The sequence below is a fragment of the Rattus norvegicus genome, chromosome 15, assembly GCF_036323735.1.
Source record: "Rattus norvegicus strain BN/NHsdMcwi chromosome 15, GRCr8, whole genome shotgun sequence".
In the NCBI taxonomy this organism is placed as follows: Eukaryota; Metazoa; Chordata; class Mammalia; order Rodentia; family Muridae; genus Rattus; species Rattus norvegicus.
In genome coordinates this window covers 1,377,664-1,394,572 of record NC_086033.1, presented here as the reverse complement: position 1 = coordinate 1,394,572, position 16,909 = coordinate 1,377,664, and the positions used below count along the sequence as shown (strand labels likewise).

The 16,909-nt window shown below is 41.2% G+C and overlaps 1 protein-coding gene across 4 annotated transcripts in view; it reads left to right on the top strand.

The window, feature by feature from the left end:
- The window catches only part of Lrmda (leucine rich melanocyte differentiation associated), a 1,059,015-nt gene that overhangs the window by 939,581 nt on the left and 102,525 nt on the right, over positions 1-16,909 (top strand). The window contains exon 7 of one of the 4 annotated variants that reach the window (XM_063274635.1): positions 7,569-16,907. The exons of the other annotated variants lie outside the window; for them this stretch is intronic. Coding sequence (XP_063130705.1) covers positions 7,569-7,582 — 14 coding nt within the window. The 3' untranslated portion in view covers positions 7,583-16,907. Of the gene's footprint in view, positions 1-7,568; positions 16,908-16,909 lie in introns of those variants that run through there. 4 annotated transcript variants of the gene reach the window in all.

Sequence of the window (16,909 nt, the reverse complement as noted above, 5' to 3'; positions counted from 1 at the left end):
ATGTTTTCTGAATATTTAAGATGAAAGTGAATGTGTTGATGGACAGGGCTCACTAGAAGTGGACAGGAAATGGTGCACAAGGGACATAGTTGCAAACTAGTTTAGATATGTACACTCTGATCTCATGGTAGCCTGATACCACTATAAAGCAGTCTGACAGCCCGCCAAAGCTCAGCCCCCATAACAGTCTTCTTTCCAAGATGACTGTGGTATGATAAACATAGACTGTGTGGTCCAAATCTGAGCTATCCCACTTACCAACCCTGGGACTTAAGAAAGGTTTTCAATATCTTGTATGTAGCTCAGTTTTCTCACTTAACAAAAAATGGTACCATCTTCTAGGGCTCTTGTAAATGGAGCATGCTCAGATTGGCATGCATAAATAGAAGAGTGTTACCGCTTATCGTCGTCGTCGTCGTCGTCGTCGTCGTTGTCGTCCCCATTTGAGGGCTGGTAATATCTGCCTTGTTTCTGGTGTCTGTCAGTAATAATGTTATGGGAGAGTAATGACTCAAATTAGACTAGTAACCATATCCCTTATTTTGGCCTTGTATAGTTGAGCTTAGCTTGATCATTATCAAATACCCTTCTTCTACATTTTGGATACAGTGTGTTGTGTTTATAAAAGGATAGAGGAGGGATTATATTCTATGGAGGTGTGGTGAGGTATGGGAAAGGAAAGGAGGTGCCTCATTGGGTCCATGCTGAGACATCCCTTCCCCCTGAGGTACCAACCACACGATGAAGGTACAGTGTAGATTAGAATTGACTCAGGGCATGGGGATGGAGTTAAGAGGGTGGTAGGGCACAGAAAGGGAAGAGAGAGAGAGAGAGAGAGAGAGAGAGAGAGAGAGAGAGAGAGAGAGAGAGAGAGGAAGAAGAGAAGAGAAAGATGAAGAGGAAGGAAGAGGAGAGAAGAGAAGAGGAAGAGGAAAGAAGAGGAGAGGAGAGGAGAGGAGAGGAGAGAAGAGAAGAGAAGAGAAGAGAAGAGAAGAGAAGAGAAGAGAAATACAAGAGTAGAGGCTGGCCATGAGCATGTGGAAAGAAGGGAGGAAGGGAATGGGAAGAGAAGGGACAAAGGGGAAAGAGAGCAAGCAGCTCCTTTTCTAGTGTCAGGTATGTCTGGCTGTTGCCAGGTAACTGTAGGGTGGAGCTTAGACAGAATGCTAACACAGGGTGTACAGAATTAAAAATTGTTCTTTCTTGACTTCAGTGGGTATGGGCCTGGAGCCCCAATTCTGTGATTCTCCTTTACCTGTGTGCTTTCCCACAATCTTGTTTCTCCTATCAGGACAAAGCCTGTGTTTGTCTCACAATGTCCTTATACCCTGCTCTGTACTGAAATCTATTTTGGAGGGGTGAAAGGAACATGTAGATGACCCAACAGGTTTTAGTCAAACTACCATGACCAACCAGTCCTAAGTTTCTGTGTTTGTATTTATATCTATGTCATATTGTAAGGTGAAAATGTAACAACAAAAATTTGGAAAATGAATTGGTTTATCTTGTTCCTTTCAAGATGCAGTTCAGCATGGCTGATCACATCCTGCTCTGTGACATTTCCCATTTAGATGTTAAGAAAAGTCTGTGAAACCTAGAGATGTCACAGACATCCCCCCTAAAAAAATGTACCCAAGACTAACTTGATGAACCACTGTAATCATTGGTTCTAACAGGAGCATGGGTGACTCACAGGCAATGTCCGCCCAAGCCTGGGTGAAGACTCATAAAGCCACATCTCTGGCATTCTCTGCCTGACAGGCAGACAGCTACACTCAAGAGTCTCTCTTACAACGATTTCCACTTTGTAGAGTCTCAAGGAAGAGTCTCATAAGTCTTAAGACTTCCTGAGATTCCTACATCTTGAAAGTTTTCTAGCATCTTATCTCCATCTTCCCTCAAGGGATGTTTCATGTGAAAGGAAATCACTAAAGAATACCTCTATTTACACCAACTATAGGCTTGGAATTGTCCTCTGGAACCTTTAATCTATATTACATGACTGCTAGGAGCTTCCACAGGGTTGGAACCTTGCCTGGATGACCTCTTTTACCCTCCCCATGTCTGAGATCATCTACTTAGTGATTAGAGCACTAATGTGGGCGTAGAGGTAGTATCCATGTCTACTACTCCAGAATAGCCTGTGCACAGTCACAGAGGCACAGAAGGAAGTAACAAAATCATGAATGCTCAATCCTGAGAACACCAGTGGGAGTTGAGGGGCCAGAAGTTGAGCCACCCAAAATTCAGAAGGGCATGTAAAGAGTCTACTGTTGTTTTGTCAAGGTCTATGGCCAGCAAAAAAGAGTGCTCATCACCAGTTCATGTGGCTGACAAGAATTGGTGGACCATTGTAGCAAAGGGGCCAGAATGCTGGTTCACAGGTATCTGAGTTGATAGACACCTCTGTGTGGAGCCACCAGTGTAGCAGCTGTGGTCCCTTGTTCTTTTATTCCATCCCCTATGTCTTTTTTCTGTCACTCTGTCATGTCAAATCATTGTCAGGTAGCCAACACAGCACCCCCAAGTACAAAGGTATCAGCTTTCAGGACACAGACTGGAAGAAATAGGATAATGCAAACCAGAAGTGGGCATAGGCCACTTGGCAGGCAAGGAAACAGCTAACAAGTGTGGTTAGCGGTTTTGTGGGAGAACGCTGGAGTAGGGTTCCTGGACAGGCAGGTGTAGAACAGCCTGTCCTGGGTCCAATTACAGACAAGCCTGTGTGATTAGTATTGATATCTGCCACTTTGGCCACTTTGTGGTTGCCAAGCTGTTGATTCTGTGAAACACCAAAGGCTCTAGTTATCTGGTAATCAACACTGCTCTCAGAAACAGCACTAGGGAAACAGAAATACACTTCCCTAAGCATTAGCTGATCCTTGGATCATGTCCCTGGTTCATATCTTCCTTTAGAGGCTCTCTTCTGACTTCTCTGGCCTGCTCAGAACCTGCAGTTTTGGGGAGCTGTTCTCACTTGTCACTGAATCAAAGTCTCACCCATTTTGGATGAGCTCGTCTAAAACTCTATGTCCTGGGCTATGATATCGATGTAACTACAATGACTTGGATACAGCTTAGGATATAAGAGTATGTGCATGCCAAGACAAAAATTCAATCCCTCACCTCTAACACATCTGAGCACACAGTCAAGGCTTAAGCTAATTATTGTCCTGCAACATCGCCTCTGCTGAGAGTGTTTTTGAATCTCTTTAAAACATGAAAATTAAAATCCCAAAGGATTAGAACAGAAGAATAGAAATATAGTTAATTTAGCTGCACAATTCACTTTCTTGGTGATGGTTGTCCCCTCAGCTCCTTGCCTTTTTTCACCTTCTAAAATTTTAATATCTTATTCCTCTAGCATCAGCTTTTTTTGATTTACAGGCATCCTTCTGCCTGCTGATAAAGTGTCACCTTTTCTTGAGTTTTAATCACATCACTCTCTATCTCCCATTCCCCTCTCCCTCTATCTTTCTCCTTCCTAGTCTGTTTTTCTTCTTGTTCTTCATCCTCAGTCTTTTCTCTCCTTCATTGTCTGGACTTTCTCCTTAGTATCTCTCAAAGCTTGAAAAATCAGGTTCATGGTTGCTTCTTTATCATTTGAAGAATGATGGGAATTAACTATATTTCACATATTCACATTTATTCCATCCATCCATCCATCCATTCATCTGTCTATCCATCCATCCATCTATCCATCTTTCTTTCACCAACAACTAACCATTAGCCTGAGTCTTGATAGATGCTCAGGATACAGTGATTAATAACATGAGATCTGTATCTTTAAAGGTATAATCAAAAAAGTAGGTGATACGTGATATGTGATAATGGCATATATATATGCATGAACATGTCTGTCTGTCTCTCTGTATGTCTGTCTGTCTCTCTGTCTACCTACCTACCTATCTACTTACCTACTTACCTATCTAATTCTATCTCTCCACTCATTTAGGAGTTAATCACATCTCTATTATTGCCAGTAGTTGGACATTGTGCCTGGTTTTAGCCCTATAGAGACAGGTAAGACAGACCTTTCCTGCTATTAGGCATGATAGATATACTTACTGACTTATGCTCCTTTCTTCATTCTATGTCATGGACTGGGCTCATTTCTGCTAATCAGTTTAATATTATAGATTAATTAAAAAACCATGTATGTGGGCGAGAGAGATGGCTCAGTGGTTAAGAACACTTTTGCTGCTCTTATAAAGGATATGGGTTTTGTTTCCAGCACTAACATCTGGCAGTTCACAACTGCCTGTAACTCCAATTCCAGTGCATCCAGTGCTTTATTCAAACCTCTGTAGTCACCTGAGTACATACTGTAAACATACATATGCTCAAACATACATGCATGTATAAACACATACACACATACAGAGGATAATAGAGATATAAATATATGGATATAGATAGATAGATAACAAGTAAATAAACATCTTTAAAAACAATGTATATTACATATTCATTTACTGCTGTCATTAAACCTTTGCCTATAGAGGGATTGTGGGCTTCTCACTTTGCAAATGAGAACAGCAGACTCCTGAGAGATGGCATCTGAGGCCTTCTGGGAAAGCAGCAATAGAATTACATAGCCCTGTCTCACACTAAGAAAATTCTTCCCTGTGGAACCCTAGGCTTCCTCATGCTGAGTCTCTCATGGGGCCTAGAAAACACCATGAAATTCTCTGGGGCAGCACAGGAGGACAGAGTGCATAGGGGACACTATGAAGTTCTTTTCAGAGTCTAGGGAAGAAAGGTTCTCCCATGGTCTGTCTCCAGAGAAGTTCATGTTATCAAATGATATGATATACACTTCAATTTTGTGCTGTTTGGCTAGGCTACAATTAACAAACAATAAATAGTTTAATTCCCAAGTCAGTCACCAATTGCATGCTGACTATCATGTGCTTCTCTGCTTGTGAGAAGCCACATCCAGAAGTGATACGGGAATGGAGGCTTTTCTCATAGGTCCCCATGTTTTGGATGTCTACCATGAGAGTAAAGATGGGACAGTTGATACAAAACAAGACAAGTCTGTAAGGGGAGTATTTGGTGTGGAGAAAATTCAGGCAGTGGGGACCAAAATTCTTCATCAGTGGGGATACAAATGACAAATATTCACTGTGAACCTATGGGTCTCCTCAGCAATCAGAGAATGCGATACACTCCCTATGTCTGTACTCAGCAGAGGCTTTCTATGAGCAGAGTGCCCACCTCCATGCTGATGTTCTGTCAGACAGAATCCCTGTTTGGCACATACTGAAGCCAGTGGGCAAAAGGCAGTGCTGGCTCTGGTATAACTCAGGCTACTTCTAATTTCCCTTAGTGTCTGGTGGAACTGATCACACACACACACACACACACACACACACACACACACAGGAGAGAGAGAGAGAGAGAGAGAGAGAGAGAGAGAGAGAGAGAAGAGAGAGAGAGAGAGAGACGCATTTACATGAAAAACAAGCTCATGCAGGAAGGGTAGGGTTGTGTGGTTGTTGGGTTGAAAGGTTGGAAGTCAAGTCCATGTGGAATAGAGCACAGGAAGGGCCAGAGCAGAGCAGTCTATGCATGGCTACTTTCCATGCTTCTGCTTTGCCCACTGCAGTTTCCTGCATTGAGCTAGAAAGTCACTGTATTCCTCTTGAAAAGAAGCCCAGTGACAGTGACTTGGGGCTCTGGACCTGAACAAACACTTCAGGTCCCTGTGTAGAAAGCATCTGTGCTCAGGGAGAAAATATTCCCTGCTTTGCACTGAGTACCAAGAGAGACAGGGATTCCTGAATGAGTAGTAGCACTTGTAAAGATCTCTTAGACTCTCATTCACTTTATCTTTGGCCACGGGATGCTGACAAACATTCAATATGGTTGAATGACCTTCTGTAGGTCAGAGCAAGCTCTGTTCTGATTGAGTTTAGAAAACCCATAAATCTGGTCTAGCCTTCAATTTGTCAGATAGATGGGGCTTCTTAGGGGAGCCTGCAGCCAATACAAGTTGTACATCTCTCTCTCTCTCTCTCTCTCTCTCTCTCTCTCTCTCTCTCTCTCTCTCTCTCTCTTTCTCTCCCCTCTTCCAGTTCCCTTCCCCCTCTTCCTCTCTCTGCCCTCCATTCTCCCTCTCTGTCTCCCCCACCTCTCTCCCTCCACCTGCCAGAACTTTGCCATTCCCCCAAATACTTCCTTGCAAGGGGAACTTTTGGTTCCTTTCTAGCAGAATGAGGATGGCATGGACCCAGTGGTATTTTGGTCATGACAATGGATTTATCACCATGAAATTGCAGTCTAAACCCATACATAAAGAATAAAACAGTCCATTCAGTGTAGCTGTAAGAACCAGAAGGAATATGAGTTTCAGAGGCTGGGCTGATCCAGGCTCAGCTACACTCATTCCTCTGCGTTGACAGCTCAGCATGCCAGATAAGGAAGAATCCTTTTGCAGCTGTTTTCCTCAAGTTATAGAATTTTAGAACAACAAAGGAAATTGGAGATTATCTTCACAGATGAAGAAATTGATGTTCAAAGAAGTAAAGTGACTTTTCCAAGGTTAAAAAGATAGTTGTTGCCTGAGGTAAGATAAGAGGAAAACCACTCCCAACACTTTAGTTCTGTTTGTGGTCTTTGATACCCTCTTACCTGCACCCTAGAAATGCTCACCAGGGTTCTAGTATGCTTCAAATACATTCTTTTGGCAGGGCGCTTTATAGCCAGGGATTTGAGTCATGACCCAGGAACGCAGGTGTGTTTAGTGAGGAAAGCAGTGAGCATGCAGGAAGCAGGATGGGAAGCCAACACTGAAGAGGCACAGGATGCAGGGACAGGCAGTGGAACAGAAAATGTGGTGCTGAGACTGAGCAGGAGAATCTTCCAATATAAGCACTAGAAAGAACAGAGTGGTTGTTATTAATCCAGCCTCTTAATTACTTCTGGATGTTTCACTTATTGAATTACTTTCTGTGTGTATGTGTGTGTTCACATGTTCATGTGTGTTTAAGTGTGCACATGTGTGTGTGTGTGTGTGTGTGTGTGTGTGTGTGTGTGTGTGTGTGTGTGTGTGTGTGTGTATGGAGAATAGAGGACAGGCCTGGATTTAATTCAAGCAACCATTCATAATCTTTGGCAATGACAATATCTCATATTTTTTAAAGACTTATTTTATCTTTGCGTGCGCTTGTATATGTGTGTTTTCATGTGTGCATATTAGTGCAGATGCCTATGAGACTAGGAAGATGATATCAGATCCCCTGGAACTGGAAATATAGACATTGTAGGTGACTGCGAGATGCCTATCATGAGTGTTAGGACCTAAACTCTGGTCCTCTGTAAGAGCAATAGGAATTCTTACTCTCTAATCCATCTTTTCAGCTCCTTCATTGTATTTTTGAGACAGAATCTCCTGTTGGGACCAGGGATTTCCCACCCGTCTAAGCTAGGTAGCCAGGGAGCCCCAGGGATCCTACTGTTTCTTCCTCATCCAGCACTAGATTTATAAGTATGCAGTCCCCACACCTGTATTTCTATGTAGGTCCTGGGAATTGAACTCATGTCCTCATGCTTGCATACCACAGGCCCTTCTAACTAAACTCTAACTGGCAAGCCATCTGGATGGAGTCACACTTCTGCCACCCACGTAAGGAGTGGTAACAGTCATTCACATTTTGGGCCAATCCTTCACTCAGGAGTTTTACCTACTTCACAGTAACAGCAGGACAGCAAGGTAAGATTTACAGTGACATTTTTAAAGAGGACACTGAGGAACATTTGCAGTTAAGGGTTTATCTGGAGTCCTCCAGCTAGTCAGAAGAGATCTTCTACTAAGGCAAACTCAGGACTGTTCTCAAGGGCATATTTGTCAGAAGTTACTGTCAAAATCCAGCAACAGGACAGCATGACCACCCCAAGATCAATTCAGCCACTCAGAGCTTCAGGTAGATGGAAGAAGTCCTTGATTTAGACATGCATTGTGGAAAAACCATGTTATGGGCTTTCAGAGATGTATCACACTGAATAGAAGCTCCAGAAGCCTTGGAAGTGCCTGTAGGAGGCTCTTTGTATGTTTTATGGTTAGTTGAACTTTATGACCCTAAGGAATCCATTATTTGTTTTATTTATTGCAGGTCTCAATACCAGGCTCTGCTTTGTCTTCAAACTTACAACAGAATTATTTTTCATTTCCCTCTCTCTTTCGAATCCCCGGGATCCTCTTAAGAAATCTCTAGTCCAAACATTTGGAGAGATGCTAGTACTCAGGTTATGGCATCTGGGAGAGATAGACAAGCTCTTATTGCAGTAGGGAGGATAGGGAGATAGCCTGACCCAAGTATCATTTCAGGTTGTGGCAGAAAGAGATTAGCTCCAATTTATTGCCATTCAACATTTGCTCTCCCCCTGACCCATCCCCCATTTTTCTGAGTGTTATGGAAATGATATCTGTGAATCCCAGAGGTCTCTCACAGTGATGTCACCTTAGAGATCTTCCCAGATACATCTAAATGTGGACATAAACTGTAATGGGAAGAAATTGAAGAAATATCTGTTTCTTGATTCTTTATTACTGTGGAGTTAAGAAAGCCATTCCTCACAATGTCTCCAAAATTTGAATTCAAATGTACATGTTAATGTACATTCAGATGGATTGCCAGTGATTCAAACATGGAGACTAGCTTATAAAGTTTGTCAATTTTCTAGCAATGTACAGATACATATGCTGACAGTGTAGACATGTGTGGTTTTGGAGGCAGTACTAGAGAAACTGAGCAAAACGAAGGCAGGGGAACTAAGTTGGCTCAGAAGGAATGTCCAGTAATTGAACTCAGTATTTCATTTTGAATATATAAACACGAGTCAGATTCATTGGAGAATATCCACTCAATTAATGCATGGTCCAAATTGAATTTGAGTTTGGCACGGACAGACATACAGCTCTAGCTCCTGTTTGCACACTGCTTGTGATACAAAAACCTGCAGGTGCATCTTGGGACCTAAAAGAAACCACTGTAAGCTTTAAAGGGAAGCTTTTAACTTTGCATTAAGTTTTGTGAGACAGGCAGGCTCAAGGAAAGATCAATGGCGTTTAATTCCTTTCCTACTATTGTTTGTACAACACAGAGTCACATGTTTTTATTGCCTGGGCTGTGGTTGGGTTTGGAGTACATTGTTTGTATATTGGGTGTGAGTCTGATTCTTCAATGCCTGGCCTGCATTTCTGTCCTTGGCAGAGACAGAGTTGAGTTGGAAGGATGTAATTTCAGTCAATGAAAAGGAAAGATAACTTCTCTGAACCATAGAAGGAGTTCTGAGAGCTCCCTACCCACATTCCAGTGGGTGTAGAATGAATGTCTGGCCCCCCCCTCCCCCCTCAGCAACACATCAGCAGATTTCCTTGGCCTTCCCTGCTGAACATAGAGCTCAAAGTGTGGTAGCCTCATCATGGTACAGTTGAGAAATGTCAACAGAGATGTGGGTAGGGTAGCAATCCCATGACATTTATTGTAAAGCTGTACTTGTGAAGTCTCTTTTGGATGCCCTAACCCCCCTAACCCTACCCAATAAAACAGCAAAAAATGTCTTCTGTATGATCCCTGGCTTAAGGGCAGGTTCCTTGAGGCAGTGATTTTTCAAACTATAGAGTGCAGAAGAACCCTTTACAAAACCAGTATCCCCGTAGCCTAGAATTTCTGATTCCTAACTCAGGTATAAAGCTTATTCACTTCAATAGGGAGCCTTCTCCTGATCTCCATTCCTCAGCTTTATAGCTGACTATGAGTCAGCTAAGGTAAGGGTATAGCAGCATTATGAGCCGTGCACACTCTAGTGGTTCAGAAGTTGTCAGAGGCAGTGATAGAAAGGCAGTGCCCATGCGTACTAACAGGAGTGGCCTAGTTCAGGAAGGTTTTCTAGAAGAGTTGAAACCAGGCAAAATTATTGGTGTAAGATCTACTGTTGAAGGTCCTAAATGGAATTCATCCAAATATTTGTTGACAAATTGAGTAAATGAAAATACATTTCACTGTGAGTGGCTGAGTAAAGAATCTATAGTGGTAATCCAAGGTGACTAAAATATTGAGGTTACTCTTTCTCCCTCCAAAATCAGCTCTAATTCCCTGATACCTCTCTTCTGCACATGGGATAGTTAGCTTTCCTTGGGGTTTGCTGAGTTCTGCAGAATTGTCTTTCATTGACTTCACCATGCTCTTAGACAAGGCAATTAAGGAGCACTTCTGCTCATCACCCTCTCTACGGTGGGAGTATAGGCTGGGTGCTCTCGGATCTGTTTTAGCTCTATCATTCCATCTGACCCAGTTAAATGCTTCTCATTATTCCATTGCTGGAAAGAGACCAAGTCAAATGATGGCCCTTCAAGCATAGCCATCAGAGGCAGCTGTACACTTGGTAGATGGATATCAGACTGTTCGACCTATCATCATTAGTCCTGTGGTCTTAGAACAGGAATGCACTGCAATACATATCTGTCATACTTAGCATCTGGGAGTCTCAAAGCTGGTGAGATTATTCACATATTTATTCCTGTGTACCGCATATGCCATCCAACGTCTCTCCTTCATCATATGTCTATGACAATATATTAAACAGAAAATCTCCATCAGCTGACTCCTGACAGACTCTATTATTTACAGTAGTGTCAGAATGGGCTGCTTATAATTGGCTGAGTTCATAATAAACCAGCCTGGAAATCTTTTCTTCTCATAGCTCTTCTCACTGGTAAACTCTCCTCTTGTGTTCCCTCCTTCCACCATTATTCATTATTTACAGAGTAAGAAAACACATGCCAGAGGGGCAGGGGCATGAGTTACATTGGAAGGTGATTCTTTTAACTGCTCTCTCTCTCTCTCTCTCTCTCTCTCTCTCTCTCTCTCTCTCTCTCTCTCTCACACACACACACACACACACACACACACACACACACTTGTTCTATGATTTAGGATTTTGCTGTACAATTAAGGATTTGCAAAACAGAGTCAACTGGACTAGTTCCTAGAACAAACAGAGTACGCTGCTTAGCTCCTTCCAACTTCTGGAGACAGTGTCAAATGATCAATAGCTGAATTGTTCATTTTATGTTAATTTTCTACTTATTCTCCCTGTGAGGCCTCAGGAAAATCATTAGCTATTTTAGTATCATAATTGTGTTACCTGTGAAATGGGACTATTAATAATATCTCTCTCACCAGAATGTTAGAACAGTTTACCAAGTTCTAAACACAAAGAGCAAAATGCAAACTAAAAGCACTGAGTTCTTTAGTCCCAAAACAGAATATCATTCTTCATTTTGCAACTATTTGCCAGTCTTCTTCCCACCTAGAATTCTGTATCAGAAAAGAATCAGAAGGGAACATTGTGCAGATCCCTGGCCCTCCTCAAAAGGATGTGGACTATCCCTGATTGGTTTTCTTCTCCTTTTCTTATTTATGCAATTCCTTAAACTCTATATACAGGCCATGTATATTTCTTGTCCTGAGTGAGTTAGGCTTTTGATTTTTATTTTATGGCTCAATTAATCATGACTATTGGGTCTTCACAGCTAGCTCTCCTAGACACCAAGCTGCAAAACTAGTGGTGAGTTAGTAATACCATGCTGTTTAAGGCAGTAACATCAAGACCACAGTAACTAGCTCCCATAGACCAACCCAAGTCTATCTCCACTGGAGCATCCAGCAACATTGTAGAATGTTGTCTCAAATTTCAGTGGTCAGCATTTGTACAGAACACACACTGATTAGACAACCATAGGCTTAGGCTAGTTATTTGGTTTGAATTTGGGGATCCCCTCCCTGTTCATGCCATTTCTGGAGATTAGAGTAAGGATGTATAGTCCTGAAGAAATCTCTAGTTTGACCCGAAGAATAAAATTGTTTGTTAGCCCTGACTTTTCTGCAAGACACTTTCTGCAAGAAAATTGTGTATATCAAAGCAAAGTTGCTCAATCAAATGGAATAACTAAAGGAATTTACATGATCCTGGGGTCTAGGGCTAACAGACACTGAATGCCTGCTGTGTGGCTTTAATAGCAGTCATCATAGATCTCTCCTCACTCTTGTTTCTCTTCTGAGAGGCTTAGGTTATTAACCTTAAAAGAAAATAGTAGTCTGAACTACAATCTATCCTCTGTTTTTACAATCAGTCTTCTCTCCTTTTAGAGAGTCTTAGACAGTTTTCTCCATCTTTCCTCCTGTGCCTCTGAGGCAAGCATTCTGTGACGAGTGCACACAAGGTATTGTTTTTGTTGTTGGTATTCTCTGACACTCTTTTTTTCCCAAGTCAACAGCATCACCCCCTCTCAAGAAGATGCAAATATCCATCCACTTTAATGTTTTTTTTCTTTTTTGCTTGGATAGGCAAAACCTAAAGATTTATACCTCTTACGTCTCTGATATAGTCTGATTTTGGACTATGCAGAAGCCACGATGGCAAACTAATCTCGTATTTTGATTAACAGATGAAGGAACAGATGAAAGGTATGCCCTAGGACTTATTAGATGCAGAGTAAGACAAAGGACTATTATGCTTAGTTGAGTGTTTAGCATTGTGCCATCTTCTACTTCCCAAAAGTGTGAAAGTCAAGCTCAGCCAAGACAGGCAGGTACAGTTTCAAATATTAAGTCTGAAAGACAAAACATTGACCGATGGGTCTTGCGTTTTGTGTTCTCTTACACATTCTGTCTTTAAAAAGGCTTTCTTTCAAGCTACTTGTTCTTCTAATAACCAGTCAAAAACTGTTCCCCACCCCTGCATCCCATCTCTGAGTAATGTTCAGAATGAGCTGGATATATAGCCCTTCACTTCCTGTTGATCACCTACACCTATCCCTATATCCCATCTTGGTTGATGCTCAGAGGTAACCTGAATGAGCATTTAGCTGTGACTTAGAATTTTCTGGGGTTTTGCCAGCTACTTTGAGACTAGGTGATGCTAGCTTGCTTTCTGGATCTTGAGAGATAAATATACAAAGACCATGATATTTGTAATACCTAGCATTTTATTGAGAAAAATTAAGGTGAGTTAACAGATGAAACCATCTTCAATATCACTTTTCTAGCTGTCAGCATAGCATAGTGTACAGTCTAAAGTGCTTTATCCACATTTATGTTTCAAACACCTCTTCTGGAATGTCAGGCAGAGTCTTCACATACCCATCACTGTCTTCTCAGTTTTCTCTCCACTTTAACCTGCTATGGACTGTAGGGTGATACTTTATCATGTTAGGGTCACATTCGTAGAATTCCATAATGTTCAAATCTCTCGTAAATGTTTGGTTGCTCTCATGAGAACTTGGAAATTAAGACAAACAAATTTAATATAATCCCTTTAGATTTTTATTGTCCTTATCACTTGACTTTTGTTTTATTTCACATCTTTTAATTGTGTTAGGAAGTCTCTGTATAGCATGGGAAAATAAATTGCTAGTTGGAAAAATCCCCTGTCTGCAATGGGCAGAGGGTATGAGCAGCTCCTATTGATGTTGGCACAAAGACATTTTCTACTTTGATGAAAGAAAAGTCCCAATGGATAGCTAAGAGGATGAGGTCTGCTACCCATATTGGTATTGAGCATGACTGAGCAGTGTATAACTCTTCTCCACTCTTGACTCTGGCTTAAATTCCATACAACCAAAATTTGCTTGGTGCTTTCCATGCAAACTCTGTGCCTTTTTCCTTTGTGCCCCTCCTCCTCCTCCTCCCCCTCCTCCTCCTCCCCCTCCCCCTCCCTCTCCTCCTCCCCCTCCCCCTCCTCCTCCCATTGATGCTACTTAGCATTGTACAAGAGGAAGCTGAGCATGAACCTTTATCCTGGCAGAACTGACCTTTTTCTAGCCTCTCCTGTTTTCAAGGACCATCCCTTTTATTTTTCTTTCAATGCCTCACAGGTTCAGCCTAACACATGAGTGTGAAGTGGTAGCTTAGCAGAAAGTTCAAAGAAGTAGAACATTTGATGGGAAGTCCAAACACAGCAGTGCAAGTTGGAAGTGAAAATTAGACCCAACTCCCAGTCTGCATGGAAGTGTAGAAGTGACCATTCTCCAGGGGCAAGAGATTTTGATACTGGACTCAGATTTCATTCATTTCATTAGAGTAGAGCCTTACAGCCCAGCTAGATCTGAAATCTCTTTTATTCCTTCAGCTACTATATTCCCATGGTATGAGTGCACAACTATCCAAATATAAACTTTGTTCTCAAATCAGAACTTGTCCCAAAATATGTCAAGAAGAATGCAGGAGTCCATCAGAGACGCATGAATTATGATTCAAGATGATGGATTATATGAACCGAAGGCCATTCTATATGAAATGTTTAGACCAGCAAGAAGGACAGGAAAAAATGTTTGCAATGCATGAAGAGGTATACATATGTATCAAATGAGTATGTTTACATATATACAAGAATTTAAATGTAGTCTACAATAAGAATATATATTACATATACTTCCCATTGTGTATATATTGTAGCCTGCAGAAAACAAAGCATGGTGCCATGCTTGTTGTAATGGGTCTTTGGCCCTTTTTCCAGGAGTTAGCCCAGCATGTTGTACCCTAAAGCCAGTGTCACAGAAAGATTTCCCTTCTTCATAAATAGATAGTTGATATAGAAAAATGTATCAATGAATTTTGTAAGCAATATACAGTAGAAGGCTAGTATCATAACAGAGGCTGTGGATTCTCCCCTAAAAAGTAACAGTATTATTGTCTTGCTGTAATTCCATGTTTACCAAGGCTCTGCTGAAACCCAGTAGCACAGACACTCTTTGCTTGGTGACCTTTGCAAGAATAGGATCTGACTCTGAAGCAGGACCACTCTTCAAGCCTCTTCTCAGGGCTTTGTCCATGCCTGTAGATGGCTATCATCCCAGTTGTTATTTGTCTCTTTCCCAAAGTCAAGGTGCATGCCTAGTAGTAAATTCTTCCTTTATTTTAGCCAATTGTAGGCATACTCTGTCTTCTGTCATTCCTGCTGCCCATTGGCGAAGCCTGGACAATGTCAATGGGATTTGTTCCTCAGAAGGAAAGTTCCACAGGCAGATCCACGAAATGACACAGAGGAAAAGGTTTGGATCTGGTCCCTCCATAAATAATATCCTATTCCATTCCTACCAAGCATCAAATTTAAGACCCGTTTCATTCCCAGGGACATACTAGTGACAGCTAAGAACAGCGGAAGCAATAGAAGGCTGTGTTTACTTGCTGTTCATTGAACATAAAAAAGAAGAAGACAAAGAAAGATTTAATAAATGGTACTCATGTTCCAACCCTGAGCATGAGAATACACGCTTAACCATATTGACGTCATATAATTTTTATCAATAATTTCTTTAATATTTAGAGAGAAGTAAAATTGTTAGCATTCCCCTCTGTAATCCCACCTTATAATATCCTTGCTTCAAAGCAAATATTGGTCATGTATGTGGCATGGTTCACATCTATTTTATACCTTCACTGAACTGGTGCTCATGCTGGCTTAAAGAGTATGGGAATGGTTTTAGTGCCTTTAAAATTATTTTAATGGGGCAGGTGAGATGGCTCAGTGGATAAAAGCACTTGCCACCATATCGGATGACTTAAATCCAATCTCTGTAACCCATGTGATGGGAGTAGAGGACCGGTCCACACACGTTGTCCTCTGGCTTCCAGAGGATAATATAAATGCTCTTTAGCTTGCTGAAGCATAAATACTTCACATATAAGTAACATACAGTAAAAATCAAAAAAGTATAACGATAGTGCTACACTTAATGGCAACTAAAAGATGTCAGTTTTCATTCTTTGGCTTTGTTTGAATGTCTGTGTTGGTTTGTAGGGGTGAGGATGGATGCACTGTCAAGCAAATCCTAAGCTACAGTGTCACCTCCCTAAGCTGTCCGTATCTTTTGGCAACTATTTACAGTTTGGCTAGTGTAATGCTTTTGAGAATTATCCAGAGACGTTATTCATTTTTCCGGTTGCTTGGCATCGTCCTAGTACGCTGAAGTGGTCATTACAGCTGATGCTGCTATATGCACAGCTAGTTTCCAGGTCTCCATGCGTCCATCCTGTGACACAGATTTTTTACTTTGATTTTTAAGATATTCTCTAAGATGTGTCATTTATTTCCAGCTTGTTTTCTGAAGTTCCTCCAGCATTTTCCAACGAAGATGATGTTGCAAATTGTTTCCTTTCTCTCTTCCAGCAGTTAGCACGCACACCGACTTTTTCTTTTGCCTACACAGAAAGCCTCAGCTACTTATGGTTTTTATGTACTTTGTCTTTCCTGATTACCTACCCAACTATGTTAGAAATGTACAAATTCATTACTTTTCCAAAAAACTATCCTGTATGTATTTATTTCCATTCTTTCTGTGTTTTTACTCGGTTCTCTGACACCGAGCTAGCTCACTCAGAATCAATGTAAATAAAATAAATATTATTATTTGTTAATTATTTTATTTCCTTATTTTAAAGAAACTTGCTCATTTCTACATGTTTTCCTATATGGGCTGCTTTACCTGTGTTCCCAACATTCTTGGTTTTACTCCGACTTTAGCATCTAAAGATCTTGTAATCTTCATTAAATTATCCTCCCTTATTCTTAAATCATTAGCTTCTTGCTTTGTTGGTCTCCAAGTAACATCTTTCTTGTCTTGCTGTGATTGACATGTACTTTAATTACATATGCCACACATGTGGTTTCTTTGGTGTGGATTATTTGAGTAACTTCTGCGGGTCCACCCATCCCTAGCACATAGAAAATGTGGCCCGGCATATGTTCTTTACTGAAAAATATGTATGTTACTTGGCTTCTCTCAGTTCTGAAATATGCTTCTTTTACAGTTTTTCTCACCTCATAAAATGGCAATTAAACATTTTCTCTGTCACTTAGAACACAAATTTTAGAACCATTTTTAAATCTTTTTTCTTTC